Here is a 19436-nt window from a genome sequence, read left to right as displayed (position 1 = left end):
ATTTACTACCATAGTAGTAACCCAAACCAGTTTTGAAAAGCATATATCCAGTTTACTACTTTCCAAAGAACATTGGCTTTAGGAAGAAGCATACATTTCCTAGAAATTTAATAGGAAGATGGAAACATATTGAACATAATTTGGACTGTTTTTATTTGGAATTATATTAGAAATTTCTTTTTCCATTTTTGAAGTACTGGGAATGGAACTCAGGGCTTCACACAAGAGTTCTATCACTATCACCCTTAGCCCATTATTAGATGTAATGGGGTAACAACCTTATAACAAACAAAAACAAAAACACAAACACAAACACAAGAAAACAAGAAAAAAACAAAGAAAGAAAAGTGTTGTATGTGCTTTTTAAGTTGGTAGTGATTTGTTTTCTAAACTCAAACTAAATGCCAGGGAAAAAAGCCACTAAAGAATAACACCTTTCTTTATATTTAGCTCCTAATTATGATCTAACTTCATCCTTCAAAAATTAAGGAATAAACACATGGCATTCTGATAACCCAACCAGAGTGAGGTCTGTGAATTTAAGAATGATTTAAACTGTCTGAAAATTCAAAGACAGGAGACAACTCTAATGTACAGATAAAACTCAAAGTGGAAATAGTAGATCATATGCCTGGCAGTTAATGGCACTGACTCTCTTGAGACAAATCTGGATCTACTTAAAATGTCAGGTGTTTAAAGTAATGAGTCTTTGCTTAGTAGGAACCCAGCAGAAGGAGCCTTCATGGTCCACTTGTCAGCTGAGTATATATTACTGTGAGCCCGTTAAATAAATGAGTATTTAATACCTATTGGATAAAAAAAATCCACTTACTTTAACAACTCTACTGTTTTTGGAGGAGCAGATAAAATTTAATCAACATAAATAGTGAAATGCTTTTTATAGCAAAGAAAACTCAGCACTTTGATGACTTTTACAAACTATTCAAAATGTCGAAGCAGGTTATGAGAAGCACAACTTTCCAGAAGGAAATAGAGTGATTGTACCTCATGAGACCTTACCTTCATTGCTACTTTGAGAAGCCAGAGAATGAGACTTGTGCTATTTTAACAACCACAGAATCCTTGTGTGGAAAGAGACCTGAAGCCAGTCCGGTTTCAGGGGCAAACAAAGCAACTTAAATGTGATAGAACAGCTGACAATCAGCAATGCATATATTTGCAAATATATCCACCAAATTATTTTCTCTAACTTGAGATATTCAAAAATTCCACAGCAGCAGTAATAAATTGAACTGTTAACTATAGAATTCTATCTTCATTGTCAATGGGTAAAAGTGAATCTTTTCATTTTTCCAGTGCTAGGGATTGAACCTGGCATGCATGCTAGGCAAATGCTCTACCATTGAGCTAAATGCCAAGCTGTTAAAATATTGCAAAGTGTCTTCACCTCTCTCTTTCATTACCTCAAGGTTAAAAAGGAAATAACTGAAGTTCAAAGATGACTACATAAATAACGTTCTTAACATTTTGTTTTATTCTTTGTTTTACTGTACCATCAATGGCTTTCTGCCAAAAGCAAACTAACAAAAGAAACAAAAAACAAACTCAAAATATTCTTTGTTAACAACTTCATTTTTCAGTACCAATTTACATCACTTTTTTTTTGACGGACAATATACAAGTGAAAATGGTTGAAAAGATTATGTCAACAGTGATTTTCCTTTTATGAAATACCTGCTTAAAATGAAATGTATTGAAGAAAAGCAATTATGAGAACATTAATTGAAATGTTAAAATAAGCATATTAATAAAACAATATTTTGCAACAATGTCTGTACATTGCACATATATATGATCCAAATATACCTATATATACACATGTATTTTTAACGTGTCTTACAACAGTATGGGTTATAAGACCTATCAAATGCTGAGACCAAATTAGTGGCAAATTTTTGTTAGCAATGGATTTCCTTTTAAAAAGGTATCAACTGGTATGAAAATAAAATAAGCAAATTTGAGAGGATGCAGTCCTAAAACTTGTACTAAGAAAAAAGGAAATGATTTAGTTCTAGCATATGGTCTGGACAATGTCAAGTATAACAAATACATAAAAGGTAAGAGCGTCACAGTGACAATGGAGTGGTCTCAACCAGTCTTGGCAATGGGAGGAATGGTAATTCAACAGTAAGGAAATAGACTTAAGCATTAAAACATTAAAAAAAATTATATATAATGGAAGACTGGCTTCATGTGGGAGAAGAGGAAATATCCTAATCACTTTTTTTGCTCATCACAGGGCTAAAACTCAGAGACTGGGAGCTGTCCCTAGGCCTCTTTGTGCTCAAGGCTAGTGCTCTATCTCTTAGGCCACAGTACCACTTCTGGGTTTTTCTGAGTAGTTTACTGGAGGCCAGAGGCTCACAGACTTTCTTGCCCTCGCTGGCTTCAATCTGTGACCCTCAGATCTCAACCACCTGAGTAACTATGATTACAGTCATAAGCCACTGGTGCCCAGCTATTACTACTTTTTAAAAGAGATAGAAATGATACATCCTAAACCATGAACCATGCTTTGGACTCGTGGGCATATTAACTTACAAAAACTAATATAATTATGTATAAAATACACTAGGGAGTCTCATATCCTGAGATATTTGACTTATGCTAACTATTTTATATTTTGTGTTTATTTCTCCAATTAAACTCAGAACATCAAGTCTAAACTTTCCCCCTCTCTCTCTGTCTTTCTCTCTCTCTCATACTGGGACTTGAATTCAGGCCCTCATATTGTTTTTTTTTTTTTTCCTCTCTCACAGCTGATCCTCTCTCCACTACTTGAGCCTTATCTCTAGTTAAGCTTTTCTTCTGGTTTACTGGAGACAGAGTCTTTCAAAATTTCCTGGCTGGCTTCCATATGTGCACTTAGTAGCTCAGACTCTTGAGTAGCTAGGATTATAGGTGTGAGTCACCAATGTCCTACTGTGCTTAGTGTCTGAATGCTGAACACATCCTATAGAGGAACAGGGAAGCTTAGGATGTTCTCATTCAACTATGCTGAGTGCTGATTCTGTACAGTTAGACATTTCAGGAGAATGTGCTATATTTCAACCCTTGTGGGCCACAGAGAAGGCTCTAGGCATTAGGATAAAAAAAGCTTCTTCTCATTGTGGGAAGTATTGAGAGATTTTTTTGGATGTTAAGAAGATCACAGATTTCTGGATTCACTGCCTTTCCAGGATGGCAACAATGAGAAGCATTCCAAAGCTGCATCTTTCCTTAGGAGCTTCTCCCTAGCGGTGTGGTGTATGTGCCAGTCATCTCCACTAGGAGAGCTCTACATCCATTAGAATCAGGTAGGATGAAAAAAAAAAATCACAACCAAGTCTTTAGGAGCCTGAGGACTTAATGTTATCAGAGATTCAAAATTGGGCTTTTTGAAACTCTGGGATGTTAGAAGATCTTTAGGAAGAATTTAAAAAATTTTTAAAATATGCTGTAAAGTACAATATTTCATTACAAATGTTTCAAAACTTGTATATAATCTTTGCTATCTTCCCCACTATGTAAATAGAATGAACACAGGGAAAAAAATCATGAAAAGAATGACAAGTCTCTTCTAATGACAAACTTGTAGAAAGAAATCACACAACAGGGTTGCTTTAATGAACACAAACATTCCACTGGAGGTATACAATGTCCTAACTGCTTCTCCTTTGGACCCTGATACTTCCAGGAAAGAAGGTAATTCTCAAAACACACATGTACATTTGGCAAACCGTTAAGGCTTTCTTTTGAATGGCAGATTGATTTTTCCCCTCCCTAGTTGGCAGCAGTTTTGCTTTTTGTTTTTGTTTTTTTTTTTTCAAGGGAACCACCTGAGAAAGTTTTGCCACATGTCTACACTTTCTCTACGGCCTTCAAAACTCTTTTTTGGGGGGTAATTTATAAAATTAAAAAACCTATTAGAGGATTCACAGGGGTTATCTTAACCTTTACTTAACCAACAAAGACAGTTATTAATACAATAACAATTATTTGTTCCTTTAATGATGATAACAAATCAGATTCTTCTACCAGCAATTTAGGTTTTCTGGCATGACAAAGAAAATGGTTTTGAAATCACTTCATCCTAGGCACAGAATAAGACTGACTGCTTTGCTTAGTTTGAAAATAACAGCCGAGACCTGAGAAAGGGCAGGTCAGTCCCCTCTCTTTCTGGTAAATAAACAGAATTCTTGGGAGAGCCATTTCAGTCTTCAAATAAGTTGATTCAGTAGTCAAACAACTTGCTTCGGTGATTAAAATTTAAAACCAGATGACTACACCTTGAGTTGATCTTTGGGAAGTGAGAGGTAGACATTGGGATGAATAGAATTTACAGTCATGGTGAATTCAAAAATACATATTTCTTTCAATAATTATTTTCTGTTCTAAGTGAGGTAAAATTTATAAAGTCTGCATTAAAATAATGTTCAGGGCACTATGGTGAGAACAGTGATGAGGTGTATTTTTCTTAAAATTGTTTTTTGTCCTCTGTGAAATTCATATTACACCTACTAAAATCAGAAATTTAATGGGTATCACTCTTCTTAAACACCTTAGAAACCTTTCTTGAGAAAGCTAGATTCAAGGACAGAAAACTGCCAAGCCTTTCAGAGATTTGTTTAGCACTTTATCAAGAGAGCTATCAAAGAGGACTACCAGCCCTCATTCCACACCAAATTCTTTAGCATAAGCATGACAGGAAACACTCTTTTCTGGCCTAGCCTAAATTTAGAAACTTCTGGATGTTCTCATACTTGCTTGGACATTAAACACACACATGAACTGAGTGAAGCATTAGTAATTACTGACATCTAAAAACCACAATAAATAAGAGACAAAAACTGTCCTTTATACCTAAAAATAACTGGCAATTACTGAGAAAATTTCAAGGGCAGAGGCTTTAGCACCATGGATTCTGATGAAATTCCATCTCTCACTGTAACAGGATTATCTGAAATTAGGAACTTAGTGAGATGAATTTAGGGGAATGGAGATTTCTGCTTCAAACCCAGAAACTATATCGTAGTTTTACTACAATGGCATAAGGAACAGGAACTGAAAAACATTTCTTCTTTGCTTTACTTCTTAAGTGGATTTTCCTGAATTGGGGGTAGCAGTTGCAGGAGTGCTTTTTGGTAGAGGAAATCCAAGTCCTAATCCCTTTGGCCTCTGCATGGCTTGAATTGGCTCGGAGATTCCCTTGCCATCTCTCCCCAGGCCTGACCCAGGTGTCCAGCCCATATTCTGAAGCATTCGATTTCCAATGTTGCTTTCTAGGATTGGCTGGGCATTTTCACCTACAAATCCTGAAATGAGAATATGACAAAATAAGTTAGCATGGAGGCTGATGGACATGTTCTTAGACTCTAACCAAATTCATCTAAATTTGTTCTAAAGTTTAGAAGAGGGTGTTTAGTAATCTTTGGGTTCAGTTTTGGTTCTTTATGGAGTAGAGGACAAGAGATCTATGCACAGGAAAGAAAGATTTTGCTTTAAATTTCAAATCTACCATTTAGTAGCCAGGTAGGTTATTTAACTTTATGGACTTTTGTTTTCTCATCAGTAAAAGAGTTGTAAGTAATACAACATAACCCTGATTATTGTATGCAAAATTGTAGGATCTGATTGGACCATATAAAAAAAGAAAGCTCTTTGCATGTGTGTGGTTTTTTTTTTCCATTAACATACTAGCCAAATAGATAACTTGTGAAAATCGCCAACTTACAAACAAAACAGTATCTTAGATTTGTTTAGGACTTGTAACAACAAAAGAAAACAACCTCCTCCCCACAAAAGAACAAAACCCCAAAATCAAACCAAGCCAAAAGCACAACTAATGCCACCCCAAATTCCTATGAATTTACATTCTCTTACAATGTTCCTTCCCATTGTTTTCTATTCAGTTTGTCCTATCCTTTTATTTACTTCTTTCTCTTTCAGGGCCACGTTTCTTTTTTTAAAATTTTATTTTATTGTCAAGGTGGTCAAAGTGATGGACAGAGGGGTTATATTTACATGGGTAACGTAGTGAGTACATTTCTTGTACAACTTGTTACCCCCTCCTTCATTTTTCTCTCACTTTCCTTTGAAACAGGACCATGTTTTAATGATTACGGAAGCAGGTAAGGAGAGCAAGGGAAAAAAAAGGAAGAGAATTGTTGAAAACAATTATCTTAGAAAAGACATAGCAGTCTTTCCTAAGCCTACAGGAATAAAGGCATCTCGTTTTTCAAAAATCCCTTTGATACTTGTCATAGGCAGCTCCAGCCTGATTCTAGGAGATCCCTTTCCTGAAATGTGACCATGTCCTCCAAGACAGGAGTTGAATTGGGCAGCTCATCACTTTCAAAGGCTCATGAGACAGACAACTGTTTGGCATAATCACAAACATCTTGCTTGATATTTTCCTCCCTAATTCAGGGTTATTATGAGGCTTCTTCCCTATTTTTCCAAGTTGCTGGAGATGAGTTTTAATAACTATAGTTATTCTTTACTACAGAACAATCATAAGTTGATTATCAAGGACCTTTATGAAACAATTTAATGTTAGGTCTGGGAATAATGACAATAACAATCTTTGCCATTTGCTGAATTTATTACCGAGAATAATAATTGGGCTACTATAATAATTAGTTGGCTTTGGGCTTATTAAACGGATTCTTAGATCACTGAAACAAGTTCCTTAACAATGGACAGGACAAACCACCAACAACCTAAGGCATGAATCACAATGGCTGATGTCAAAAAATTCTAATTTAATATTTTCTGTCAGCAAATTTCTTCATGTAAATTATTTATTACTTGATTGAGATAAAATAAAATATGTGTAAGTGGCACTGTAGCTCAAGTGGTAGAGCGCTAGCCTAGAGCTGAAGAGCTGAGGGACAGCGTTCAGGCCCAGAGTTCAAGCCCCACCACCGACAAAAAATAAATAATAAAGTAAAATATGTATATATATATACTATGTCTGTCTCCATATGTACATTTATATATAAATGCATATATTATATACATAAATACATATGTGCATATGCATTTGAGAGAGAGAGAGAGAGACCCCAACACAGAGACAGAATAAAAAAAAAAATCACCCAGTCAGAAGAAGCAAAGTAAAGCCTTTAATAAAAAAATCTTGGTACAAAGCATTGAGCAGATGCACTATATTCATAAACTGCTTTGTTGAATGACGTCTTTGTATAATTACTTAAGGATAATAAAAATATTTTTTCAAAGCAATTAAAGTTTTGCCATAAATTGTGATTGTGATGACCACCCAGACAGCCAAGGTTATGTAGGTTTTCTGGGACAAGCCACTAATCAGGTATGCCAGGATAAACAGGGCCCTAGCATTTTGCTTCATATCCCTGAGTTTTCACTGAGTGCATGAGTTAATTCAGTCCATAAGCTAAAATCAGATCAGAGGTCTAACACTGCTCTAGGCCACACATCTGTTTGCACATTCTTTTTGTACAACAGCTTGCAGAGGTTCAGCTGAAAATTTTTAATATTTAAGGAAAATGCCAGGCCAATTTAAAACATTTCTACAGAAATTGGTAAATAATGCTCAACTGTAGTCGTGCAGTGAGCAGAAAATGATAACAGATTCACTATCATGACTTTAAATGTGGCTTTTTAGGCAGGGAGACCTAGGGTGATCAAGGAACTCATTTTCTCAAAAAAATCCAAAAATAGCTGGTTCAATTTCGTGTCTTGATAAAAAATAAAATGAAAGAAAGCTGTAACATACTTGGAAGAAAAAGAACATTTAATTCCTCAACTTCCATATTAAAAAATAACTTAAAAAAGAAGAAAAAGAAGAATCGGTGCTTCATTTGTCATGGAAAACCGATGCTGGTGAGAGATGCCCTGTTGTTCTCTCATCCTAGTTTTATGAGATTAAGACCTGGGAGTGAAATAACCCAGTCTCAGCACAGTATATTCCTCAAGCACAATTTCCTTTTCTTTTGCTCCTGGCAGTGGTAAATCCTTTAAGTCCTTTCCTAGAAGGCTCTCTTTCTGCTTGGGCAATTGTAGAAAACTAGCCTGCTAACCTAACCCTTCCATTTCATGCCCCGGCTCCTGGCTGGCCCCCGTCTGCTGGAGCGCTTGTATCTATTACAGCCGACTTGGGCCTTTCTCCTCCAACATTCCAAAGAGTACGGTGGAGGGTAATTCACTTGTGTAATTGGCTCAAGAGATGAAAATCTTCTATCGGTCTCTCTTAGCCACTAATCTATCCAGCTGACTGCAAGCCTAATTGGCAGCTTGTTTAGTAATTTGGCTCCAAAAGTGTCGTATTGATGTTGGATCAACAGCTGATGGAAAGGGAAGCGACACAGGCTGCCTCCCATGTAACAGCCAGTGTGGTCCACCTTGGCCCTACTCTGCATTCAGAAGGCAGGTGTTAGCTCACTATCACTCTTCCTTCCCTCTTCTCTTCCACGTTACTCTCTTAGCCAGCTGAGGGGCAGAGTTATTGTTGCTATTACTCTTACTGATGTTATTAAAATTGTGAATTAGAGTATGATCCTACATCCTTGGTAATGAGGGAAATGGACCTTGATTATTTTTTAAAATTCAAGGAGTTGCATTAGTTAAGCATAATTTGAGAATAGTGTAGTCTTATTATTGTTTGCCAAGTTTTCACTTAACTATTTTATATCTGATTGGCAATATCACAATGTCCATATAACTTGAAACTGCTTAAAATATTCTATTTAAGTAATGGAAAGATAATATAAAACCAGTTTCCTTTTTTTCCTTAAGTAACGAGAGTGTGTGTGAGAAAGAGAGAGAGAGAGAGAGAGAGAGAGAGACAGAGAGAGAGAGAGAGAGAGACAGAGAGAGAGTGTGTGTGTGTGTGTGTGTGTGTGTTGGTCCTGAGGCTTGAACTGAACTCAGGGGACTCTTATCCCAATAAACTACCAAAAAGCGGCTTATTGGTAGTTTATGGGAGATAAGAGTTTTACAGACTTTCCTCTCCTGGGTGACTTCAAACCAAGATCCTCAGATCCTAGCCTCCTAAGAAGTTAGGATTATAAGCATGTCCCACCAGAAATCAGCAAGTAATGTAAACTTCACAAGACAAAAGTCCTATTGTGCTGAGAGAAGTGAGTGTTCTTGGATGTTTTGAGTATACAGAAATACATTTTATGTTTTTGTGCAGTCACTGAAGCTTGAGATCACACACTCCTTCCTCTTTTTCACTCATAGCTAGTGTTCTACCACTTGAGCCATGCCTCCAGTCTGGTTAACGAAAGTTAGATTCTCTCAGACTTTTCTCCCTGGGTCTAGCTTTGAACCACATTTCTCAATTCTTAGTATCCTGAGTAGTTTAAACTTCATGTGTGAGCCATTGGTGCCTGGTCAGAAATACATTTCTATGGAAGAAGTATTAAAAGACAACAACAACAACAACAACAAATCTTTCAACAAAACTGTATAGCTCTCAAAGGCATATGGTATGCTTATTTGCTATTGTTTGTCTCCTACAGAGCTGGCCTGGGCAGCCCTGGGCTGGGTACATGACATGATCTCTACTCCTGAAAACATTAAGTAACTGGGAATTTCAGTGGTCAATCATACAGAGAAAAAGCCGGGTTGAAACATGGGTCAAGCTTATTCCAAAAGGCTTATATACTTCCCATTACCTTCATTGCTTTCCTACTAGGACTTTTAATGGAGACAATGTTTTAAATCATGTTAAAAATCATGGGAAAATGTGTGAGTTTATATGTAGATGCTATTTGACATAGTTGGATAACAGCTTAGGATGACTACAGCCCTAAAAGTTACAAATGTTTGCCAACCATCATTTCTTTTTATCTTCTGTATCAGCATGAGAGACAGGCAACATTGGCCTCATTTTATAGATGAAACTGATGTCTGAAGACATCTAGCTAGAAAATGTCCCAGTTAGAACTTGAACTTATGACATCTGAGTCCAATCATTTCCCTTTCCATTAACTGAAGTTAAAGCTGTATCTATCAACAGTATTTTCCATTACGTTATTTCTTTTGCCATATTTTCTCAAAGTAATTACTTTAATACTTAAATATTTTAATAAGTCTGACAAAGACACAGATACCTCAAGATTCAACTTATTCATTAAAACTCAGCTAGTCTACCTTTGTTTGACTAGTATTTAAAAATTGTGCATTACATTTTAGTGCTATTATAAAAGTATATACGGGGCTGGGAAGGTAGCTCAGTGGTAGCGTGCTTGCCTTGCATGTATGAGGCCCTAGGTTAGATTCCTCAGCACCACCTAAGCAAAAAGAAGCTAGAAATGGTGCTATGGCTCGAGTGGTAGAGCGCTAGCCTTGAGCTGAAGAGCTGAGGGACAGCGCCTAGGCTGGAGTTCAGTTCCCATGTCCAACAACAACAAAAAAAGTATATACAGATTTTATTCCTTTCATTCATTATAAAATTGCAGAATTTAACTGATGTATTTATTCTGGTTGTATTTATTATGCTGACTGATGCATCTGGATTTATTTTTACTATATTATTTAATGCTATTAACTTTGCTTTTCCTATGCTGGTTTGTTTTGGTGCTACTTAGGAATCTATTATATAGTTTTTTCTAGGACTTGAGGTCAGGGCCAGTGCACTATCCCTTAGCTTTTTTGCTTAAGGATAGTGCTCTATCACTTGAGCCAAAATTCTAGTTCTGGCTTTTTTGGGGGTAGATAATTGGAGATAAGACTCTTCCATGCTTTCCTGCTCAGGCTGGCTTCAAGCCTCAATCTTCAGATCTCAGCCTCCTGAGTAGCTAGGATTACAGGCATGAGCCACTGAAACCTGGTGGAATCCACTGCTTATTTATAGCAGTGTGAAACCTGAATACTGTATTTCAGTTCTTTCTGTGATTACTTTTTAAAAGATGTATATCCGACTTATTTTCTCATGCTGTATATGTTATAGCTGTCTTGAATTTTAGCTCCATCTTGCCTTTATATATTCATTCTAATCATCTTGCTGGTTATTGACATCACTATACACTATCAGTTGGTCTTTGAGTATGTGTTCTATTTCTCTGCTTACTGTTTCTAATTTTGATCCTTTATTTTGTAATGGATTCAGTTTTCTTCTAATGAGGTATCAACTTCAGCAATTACATCTTTTTCTTTTATCTGAGAGTGGGACTGGTCATCTGTACCTGATGTATTGGCTGGCCCTCTACAAACAGCCATGCCTCCAAAGTCTTTCTCTAGAAGCAATTTTCCTTCACTCTTCTTACATCTTGTGCAATAGTTTAATTGGACAAGTAACACTTATTTTATCATAGCACATTGAAAGGATCTCCAAAATCCTGGATTGTTCTGCTGGTTTTAGGTTTGCTATCAGCATGATTTATTCCTAAGTAGGCTGTATCTTCTCTTCTTGGCTGCTCCTAAGTTCTTTTCTTTGGTGTGGGACTCTGGAGCTTTACTACAATGTGTCTGGATGAGATGTTATCATTTATGTCTAATATTTCCTAACATACATATCCTTTTAAAATAGGAAGATTCATATTTTCTTCAGTTCTAAAAAATTCTATTTCTAAATATTGCATTGCCCCATTTTCTCTATATTCCTTCTGGGAAAAGTTCTATTAGATAACATGTTAAACTTTAACCTCTCTGTTTATTTTCGTATTTTCCATCTTAAAAAAAAATCTTTGTGTTGCTTTTAGGTAGACAGTTTATTCAGATTTGGCTTAAAATTCACTGTCCTCTTAGCTTTTATCTAATTATTCTTTAACACATTCTGTAATTCTATAGTTTCTTCCCTCCATTCCTGTTTTCCTTCTTTCCTTCCTTTCATCCATCTATCCATCCCTTGGGTTTGAATTCCAGGCTTTTTTCTTGCTAAACAAATACTCTATCAGTTAAGACATACCACTAGCTTGTTAAAATATAAAGTATTTGTTTTAAAATTCTGGAAGACAAGATAATGTACAGTGGTTAAATGTATCCACTATTAAAGAAAGTAAAAATGTAATTATTGGTAAGTTTGGGCAAATAAGGAAATCCAGTATCTTGCAAAGAAGTTTGGTCGCATCAAACATTTGATTATGCAGGATGTGACTTTTATTTAAATGCATATGTTTAAAAATATGCACCTATTATCATAAAAACTTTTCCTATTGAAATATCAGTAAAATGTGGAAAAAAGGTTGAAAAAAGTTACGTAAGATTGTAAACGGGTAGCACCTTGCCCATGAAAACAGAGTTTCTCTAGAGCAATGTCTATACCAAGTCAATAGGCCTTTCTTTTGCATTATATGTAGTGTAAGGGAAAACCTTATAAGGGATATTTTCATTATGAAACGATTTCAGTAGAAAGCAAAAGTGATAAGCAATACTAATTGTGGCTAACATTAAATACCATGTATTGAAAAATAATGTTTTTATACACTGCACTCACAATATCTTAAAACACAGTAAACATACCTTGAAATCTTTTTACTATCAAATCCTTAACAACGTAAGGCTTCTCTGAGAAAAAGGGACCACAGCTAACAATGCCAACTGCCTTTTAAAAAACGTTAATAGTAATACTCCTCTGATTTTGTTCTCTGCCTTTCTTCACCTTTACTGATGACATTTTTCAAACAATAAAATTCATTCTGCTGGCAAACCTTCTTGCTTCAGTAGTTCTCAATTTTATAATAGTACATCTACATCTTTGGCTGCTGAGAGACAGCCACTATCTTTGGGTATGTGACTTTGAATGAGGCAGAAAACAAGCTGTACATAAAAAAAAAAAATCAATATCTCCCTTTATCAATATTCATTTTATTTTGTCAATACAAAACACAAAGGTGAAAGAGCAATAAATAAGTTAAAACGCTGAAATAAATTTGGTGTTCCTGTCACAACTAATAAATATGTAACGGATAACCACAACTGGCTGGTAAGGGCCTAGTGAAGTGACATTATGCTGCTGCTAAAGGAGTGCCAGAAAATAGTCAGTACCTTCGAAGGTAACTATGATCAGGATTTGGTGTTGTTAATTAATAGAGCGCTTAAAGTATTATTTGTGATGAATATTACATATAACTTTATATTAAGAGGTTAAAAACTGTTATACAAGCCCAACTAGGGATAGCAAAATTTAAGTGCTTAATTGTACATCATGACAAGATTTTGGTAAATTCTTCTAATATCTGTTGTTTCACTGTGTAATATTTTGTATGGACATCAGGAAGGGAAATCAAACAATATTAAAGGGGCCAGTCTTTGAACTTTCTTCTCTTGCACTTTTCCAGCTCAGATTTAATGTTAAGTACATACAAAAGAAACAGTGAAAATACTCAATTCAGTGTGTTTTTGGAAAGTCTACAAAAGGCCTTGGAAAATGGCAAGAATATGCTTTGAAAAACAATTCTACAGGTATACTCTCAACTTCAAGAGTTTATGAATATGATGGCTTTTGTATTCTGTGTGACTATATTCCTGAATTTGAAAACTGTAATTTCCAGACACAGGGTGATCTAGGATTCACAACCTCATTATCGAGTGTATTTATGCAAAACCACTTCTTACTTGAATTTGGATAATAATCTTCACCTTAGTGTTGATTCATTAGGACTAGAAGAAGTTCTATTTAAAACTGAGGGTTTTTAAGTAACCTCAATTTCTTCCTCTTTGAGAACAGATACACATAGATTTGAAAAATGAATTGAAAATAAGTAACATTTCTCCGACTACAATGTTGTATGAGTAATTAAGAGAATGTATCAATTTCCTGTGTATTTTACCTTTTACCTAAAAAAAAATCTGGTAATTAAACAAAAAGCTTGAATTTGAAAAAAAAAATCACCATATGTTTGAAATGCTGGAATAAGCTTATATTATAAAACTGTTTTAGGCTAGGAGTTTAATGCTTGTACCTACACTCTTATTAATGATTCCTTCTAAAGTAACTGAGCTGTAACAGCATAATCTCCTTGAAGATGTAATTATGTTATCCCTCCCCACCCCATCTGCATGTCCCCTCTGGTCCACCCACACTCACTGCACCTATATGCTGCCCTTCAGGACCTGACCCTGCCTGATCTTCTCTTCCTTATTGTTGCCACTCGAGTGAGTTCGTCCTGTTCCTGATTTGTCTTGTACTATTTCTGCCACTACTGTTTGAGTGACTGAGAGGAGAATTAGTGAGATAATTCAACTGAGTGGGGTGGTATAGAATACTATATTGCCTTATGATCATCTGAAGATGGCATGTATTTGATGGCATGTATCTGATCCAAAATGTGTTTGAATATTCTATATTTCTGCATAACAATAGCTGAATAAATTCTCTATAAAACTTAAGGCATATAAAAGTGGGTTCATGTCTACATATGCAACAGGACAGTTCTGCATATACCTTTGTCAGAAAGAGGGCAGCTGTGATGCAGTGGCTACGTTTGGGGGCCCACAGATGGAGGCTTGACCTCCCCGTCTTAGGTGGTTCACCTGTCACTTCTTCACATTGGAGTGTTATGATCTGAAAAGTACTGCTAGTAACTTCCACCTCATGCAGTTGCTCTAAAGGTGAACTAACTCTGGTATACATAGGTACTGAGTAAGTGGTAAACAATCCATTTAAAGACAAATAAACTTTATATACATTTCCCAATTCTAAATCCTAGATGTTTAATACAGCTAGAGGAAGACCAGGTACTAAATGTATAATATCATAATGTAGGCCCTTATATGAAGTAACAGCTTAGAGTTGATGCTGAGAGTTAACTTTAGTTATTCAGCAGATTTCTGCACTAACGAACAGGTTTCCTAAAAAGACAATAGAAACTTTATATGTATTTTATTTCCTTCAAACCTACCGCTCAAAAATCCCTACTATCAGTTTAGATGCATGTATCTTTACAGCTCACCACCCACCATGTTCTTCTGTGAAGAATCTGGTTTTCATATTCTGTAATGAAAACCATTTTTCTTATATAAGTTTGCTCAAATGAAGTTAAGAAAAAGTTTATAAACCTAGATGGTTAAGGATCCTAGGCAACAGGTAAAGCTAATCCTCTTTGGAACTGAAAACATTTCCTTAGAGTCAGAGCTGCATCTCGAATCCATTATGGCTAACCATCGTTTCGTCATGCGCTGGTGGTATCTACATTTGAATGCCCATTGGGCCTCTATTACTGGCTGTCTGGGCCTCCTTCCCACTGCTCTTGCATGACACTTTGCAGTACACACTAACCTTATTAGTCACATCCCTTACTTACTATGCTTGTCCCTTCCAGGAAGGCTCCCTGCCCACTCTCATCTACCATGACTTCTCTCCACTCAGCACTTAGTCTTTTCTAACCACATCTGTTATCAGAGTAGCATGTTATTAGAATGACATCATTTCTGAAGCAGACATAAGAGTTTTTTTTTAAATTCTAATGCACGCATTGTCTAAGAAAAGATGATGTTAAAATTTCTGCAGAGCTGGAACTAGAAACTAGACTGTCACAATCTAATGCTAGCTTGTATCGACTACAACTTGGAGCCTTGTGTGTGCAGCTACTGCTATCCTTTTGGAATTCATTAGTATTAATGTCTTTCTGGGTTATTTCTCATCTCACCTATTAATACATTATTTTCTCAACAAGTCAGAACAAAGATACAGCCTTGGATCTTTGTGCATTACAGACACCCTACACAAAATCTTGCATTTGGGACACATAGATATGTACAAATGTTTCACTGGTGGTCTACCCAGAAAATCTACACAAGGTACAAACAGTACAGTCTAGTACCAAAGATCTATAAAAGGAATGAGTAGTACAGTCTAATATCAAATGTAATTTGATATTAACAGGTTCGTGTAGCTGTGCTTATTTCTTCCTCAGTAAAGTGATTAAGAATTATCTATCCTTTGAGCTCCTCTGCAATCTCTTTTTCACTTTACCTGTGGTAGGAGGGCCAGACAAAGGTGCGGCTTTCCTTCTCCTTTTGATGTCTCCCGTGCACAAAGATCCTAAATGCATGCTTGTTTGCCTACAAGTAATTATCAGAAAAAAAGAAACTATTAACAAAGGAGGGAAAAAAAAGTGACACATAAATACACAGCTTGTTTAATCTGAACCTAAATCAAAACATTCTCAACAAAGATGGAGCTGCATAGTAAAACCACCAATCTTGTTTATATCGAAACATAATTACGTTTGTTGACAAGCGATCAGCAGCTAAATGCGCCATCATAAATTGTTACTGGAATGAATAATATAAAAGGAATGCTTTTTAATTTTCAAAACTGGCAATCTTTCTAGCTCAACATAAAATCAAACACTGTTGCTTCTGACAGGAAAATAGCTAAGATTAATTATCTAAAGAGATCACAATATTGTTGCTAGGTTATCAATTGGTTACTAATGCTTTACTGTCAGAACAACATTTATTACAGGAAAAGTATGATCAATTTCTTTTAGGGTATTTTGGAGCAGTGAATTCTCTTAAAGCACTTCAAATAAATAAAAGGCAATCGAGACATTCTTGTTATGATTCATATACTTTAGATTGTTCTGTCTATTCTTGTTCTCTGAAATAAAAGAATTTTTGAAAAAATAAAAGAATGTTCCAATTGGAAATCAAAAAGGTTTTCAATTCTGCAAAGACAGAAAGGATCCCCAGATTTTGAAGCTGCTATAGAAGGATTCTGTGTTCATTTCCTGGGTCATAATCCTTGACGTTGGGTGGGGAGACAGCATGAGATCATGAAATAGAAATAAATGAAGCCTATTTACTGTAGTAGTACATGTTCTTTTGGTAAGGCACAGACATATCAAGTAGTAAGATATAAAAGAATTCGCTTTGAAAAACCACCAGATTATTAGAGGGGAAAAAAAAGGAAAACAAAATCAACAGCGGTAAGATAAAGACATACACAGGCATTTATATTATATGCACTCACTAATAGTTTAAATGTAAAGAAAATTAGTCCTGGGAGTTATTATTTCAAACATATGTTCTCTTCCATAGGGCACAAAGTCACAATGAATGATTTAAATATTTCATGAGTCATACATGGAAAAACATCAAACTCTACCAATGTTGCTTAATAGTAAATGAGCATTTACAAAGTTTCCTCCTCTCTCTGTATTAAGACCATCTATCTATCTATCTATCTATCTATCTATCTATCTATCTATCTATCTATCTATCTATCTATCTATCTATCTGTCATTCATTTGATGATTAAATTCATTCTATTTTACCATCAAAATACTTACTATCATGCAAGACTGACACTGTGATTGGATTTTGAGGTGAAGTCTAAGCTCATGATACTAAGTGGCTATGGAATATTTACTTTTTAAAACTGTATAGAAATTATAAAAACAATGAAACAAAATTAAAAGTTTTTTTTACAAGATTACTTCATCAAGTGACTGTTAGTATCTAAAATGAATCCAGCCTATTAATCCAGATTAGTATTGGAAAGGTGGAGGGGCCATTAGGTTCTTCCTACTAGAAGAAAGAAATGCCTGGGTAGAGAGAAGAACCTGTATATACACATATAGTGACAAGGGTAACAGGAAGAAGCAATTTTATTACACACTATTAGAGACTATGTTATTTTGTCCATGTTAACCATTATAAGCATGCTGAATTAAACATGTATGTTATATATACATAAATATACATACTCCGCAGTAGGGAAAAATTTTGCTCTTGGATGGAAAGACACACTTCCAATCATTGAATTCTCATTTTACAGGAGCTACGTTACAACTCTTAAGTTGAAGATAACTGGAGCAAATATATAGAGAAATGCAAATGTGCTGTTTGTAGAAGGACAGACCTCCTTTTTAGCCAAAGCCAGGTTCATATCCATTTCAACATTGCTTTATTCCAGAACATTTGCTTTTCACTTTCTCCTTTTAGCTGATTCTAACATCTGCTAGTTCCCTCATGAATTAATGAGCTAGGATCTTTAACACATATAACTTTATAGCTCTATGAGCGCCATCATTTTACTTTAAAAAATAAACCATTTTTTTTTAACATATCTTATCCCTCTCAAAATCTCTTCCCAGAACAAGTGCAGATATTTCCTGACTGTAGAGTACATACCAGACAAGCTCAGTATCTATCAGGAATACTCAAGGAGACAGGGAAGGCAACTTGCTGAAACCAGGAATACAAATGAAAGGTAAATTTTCAAGTGCAGTCCTGCCATCCAGCCATGAAACTCGTTCATGGACTACCTACTTCTGATCCTGTTAAAACACAGGAAGTACTCTCATGGTTTAAGAATTCCTTGGGGGAGGATTAGGTTGGGGGGCGGGGAGGGAGGATGGGAAGGGATGGGAAGGGTAAACAAAGGAGGAGGCAGCAATGCTTGATAGGAAATGTACTCACTATCTTGCCCATGTAATTGTAACCCCTCTGTACAGTATTTTCACAATAAAAAAAAAAATTAAAAAAAAACAAGAAAAAATAATAATAATAAAAAAAGAATTCCTGTTTGGGGAATGACGATTAGTTCAAGATGCATAGACAACAGCATGTGGAGCAGGTTCTGCATGATATGGATGGAGGAGGCTGGGGCTGAGCCATGGGGCTAGACATGTCATTTTACAACAAAGGCACACCCTAAAAGTTACAGGAGAGAGAGAGTAGACTAGATTCACAGATGCTGGTTGGGCAGGGTAAGATGCAGCAACCACCTGAGGCCACATTTCCATCCAGGATTTTCTTCCCTATACGAGCAAGCAAAGAATGACATAAGGTTGCTGCATGATGCCACTTCTTGGTGAAGCTACCTGAGTGAGAAAGTGGACAGACAGAGACATGAAGACAACTTGCCTCTCCAATTCTGCCTGATATTTAAAAAAAAAAAACAACCTATACAGCTTTTATTATTTTTATAGACATTTCAGGGTCAAACTATGATAAAAATATTAGCCAGAAGTATCACTCCCAAAAAACACATTATTAGAAATAATTAGAAGAAATACTTGAGTCGGATACATAGTTTCTTAAACCTGAGTCATTTGTCTTTGCAAAGTAATACCTTCAGATTTGCTAAAAATGACAGCTAAATTTTTTAGTTTCCTTTACTTTTTCTATCTTTTCTCACCCTCCTCCCGATGCTATCTTCAAGAATAATAATAAAATGTCTTATGAAAGAAAGTTTTCAAAACATAAGATTAAGAATCTTTTGTAGATCTGTACATTTGTTTCAGATACAGCATTAGCTTCCGAAGACAAGAGAAGTAAGTAGTACATCATAAAGCACTAATTTTTTTTGTTATGGATTTTCCAGCTGACTATGACTGGAAACATGATGTCCCATGTATTACTTCTGAGAGTTATTCTTCTAAGTACTAGAAAAGCAGAATCGGAAGGTAGTGTTTTGCCTTTTAAAAGACTGCACTTGGCTTACCCAAGGGTTGCAGCAAGCTATCCTTTCATATGGCATCGTAGTAGGAAGTTCAGCA

General features: G+C 35.7%; 1 protein-coding gene across 1 annotated transcript in view; it reads right to left on the bottom strand.

Annotated features, from left to right (window-relative positions):
• Positions 1-2771: 2771 nt before the first annotated feature.
• Gpatch2 (G-patch domain containing 2) overlaps positions 2772-19436 on the bottom strand; it is a 140008-nt gene continuing 123343 nt past the window's right edge. Inside the window, exons 9-10 of the mRNA XM_042682036.1 lie at positions 15902-15990; positions 2772-5315 (exon numbers count right to left, since the gene is read on the bottom strand). Of these exons, the coding sequence (XP_042537970.1) occupies positions 5095-5315; positions 15902-15990 (310 nt within the window). The 3' untranslated portion in view covers positions 2772-5094. The remainder of the gene's footprint in view (positions 5316-15901; positions 15991-19436) is intronic.

Source organism: Dipodomys spectabilis, unplaced genomic scaffold (genome assembly GCF_019054845.1).
Source record: "Dipodomys spectabilis isolate Male_0828 unplaced genomic scaffold, ASM1905484v1 ptg000069l, whole genome shotgun sequence".
In the NCBI taxonomy this organism is placed as follows: Eukaryota; Metazoa; Chordata; class Mammalia; order Rodentia; family Heteromyidae; genus Dipodomys; species Dipodomys spectabilis.
The sequence above is the reverse complement of the archived record's forward strand: the minus strand, read 5'-3'. Positions and strand labels throughout refer to the sequence as shown.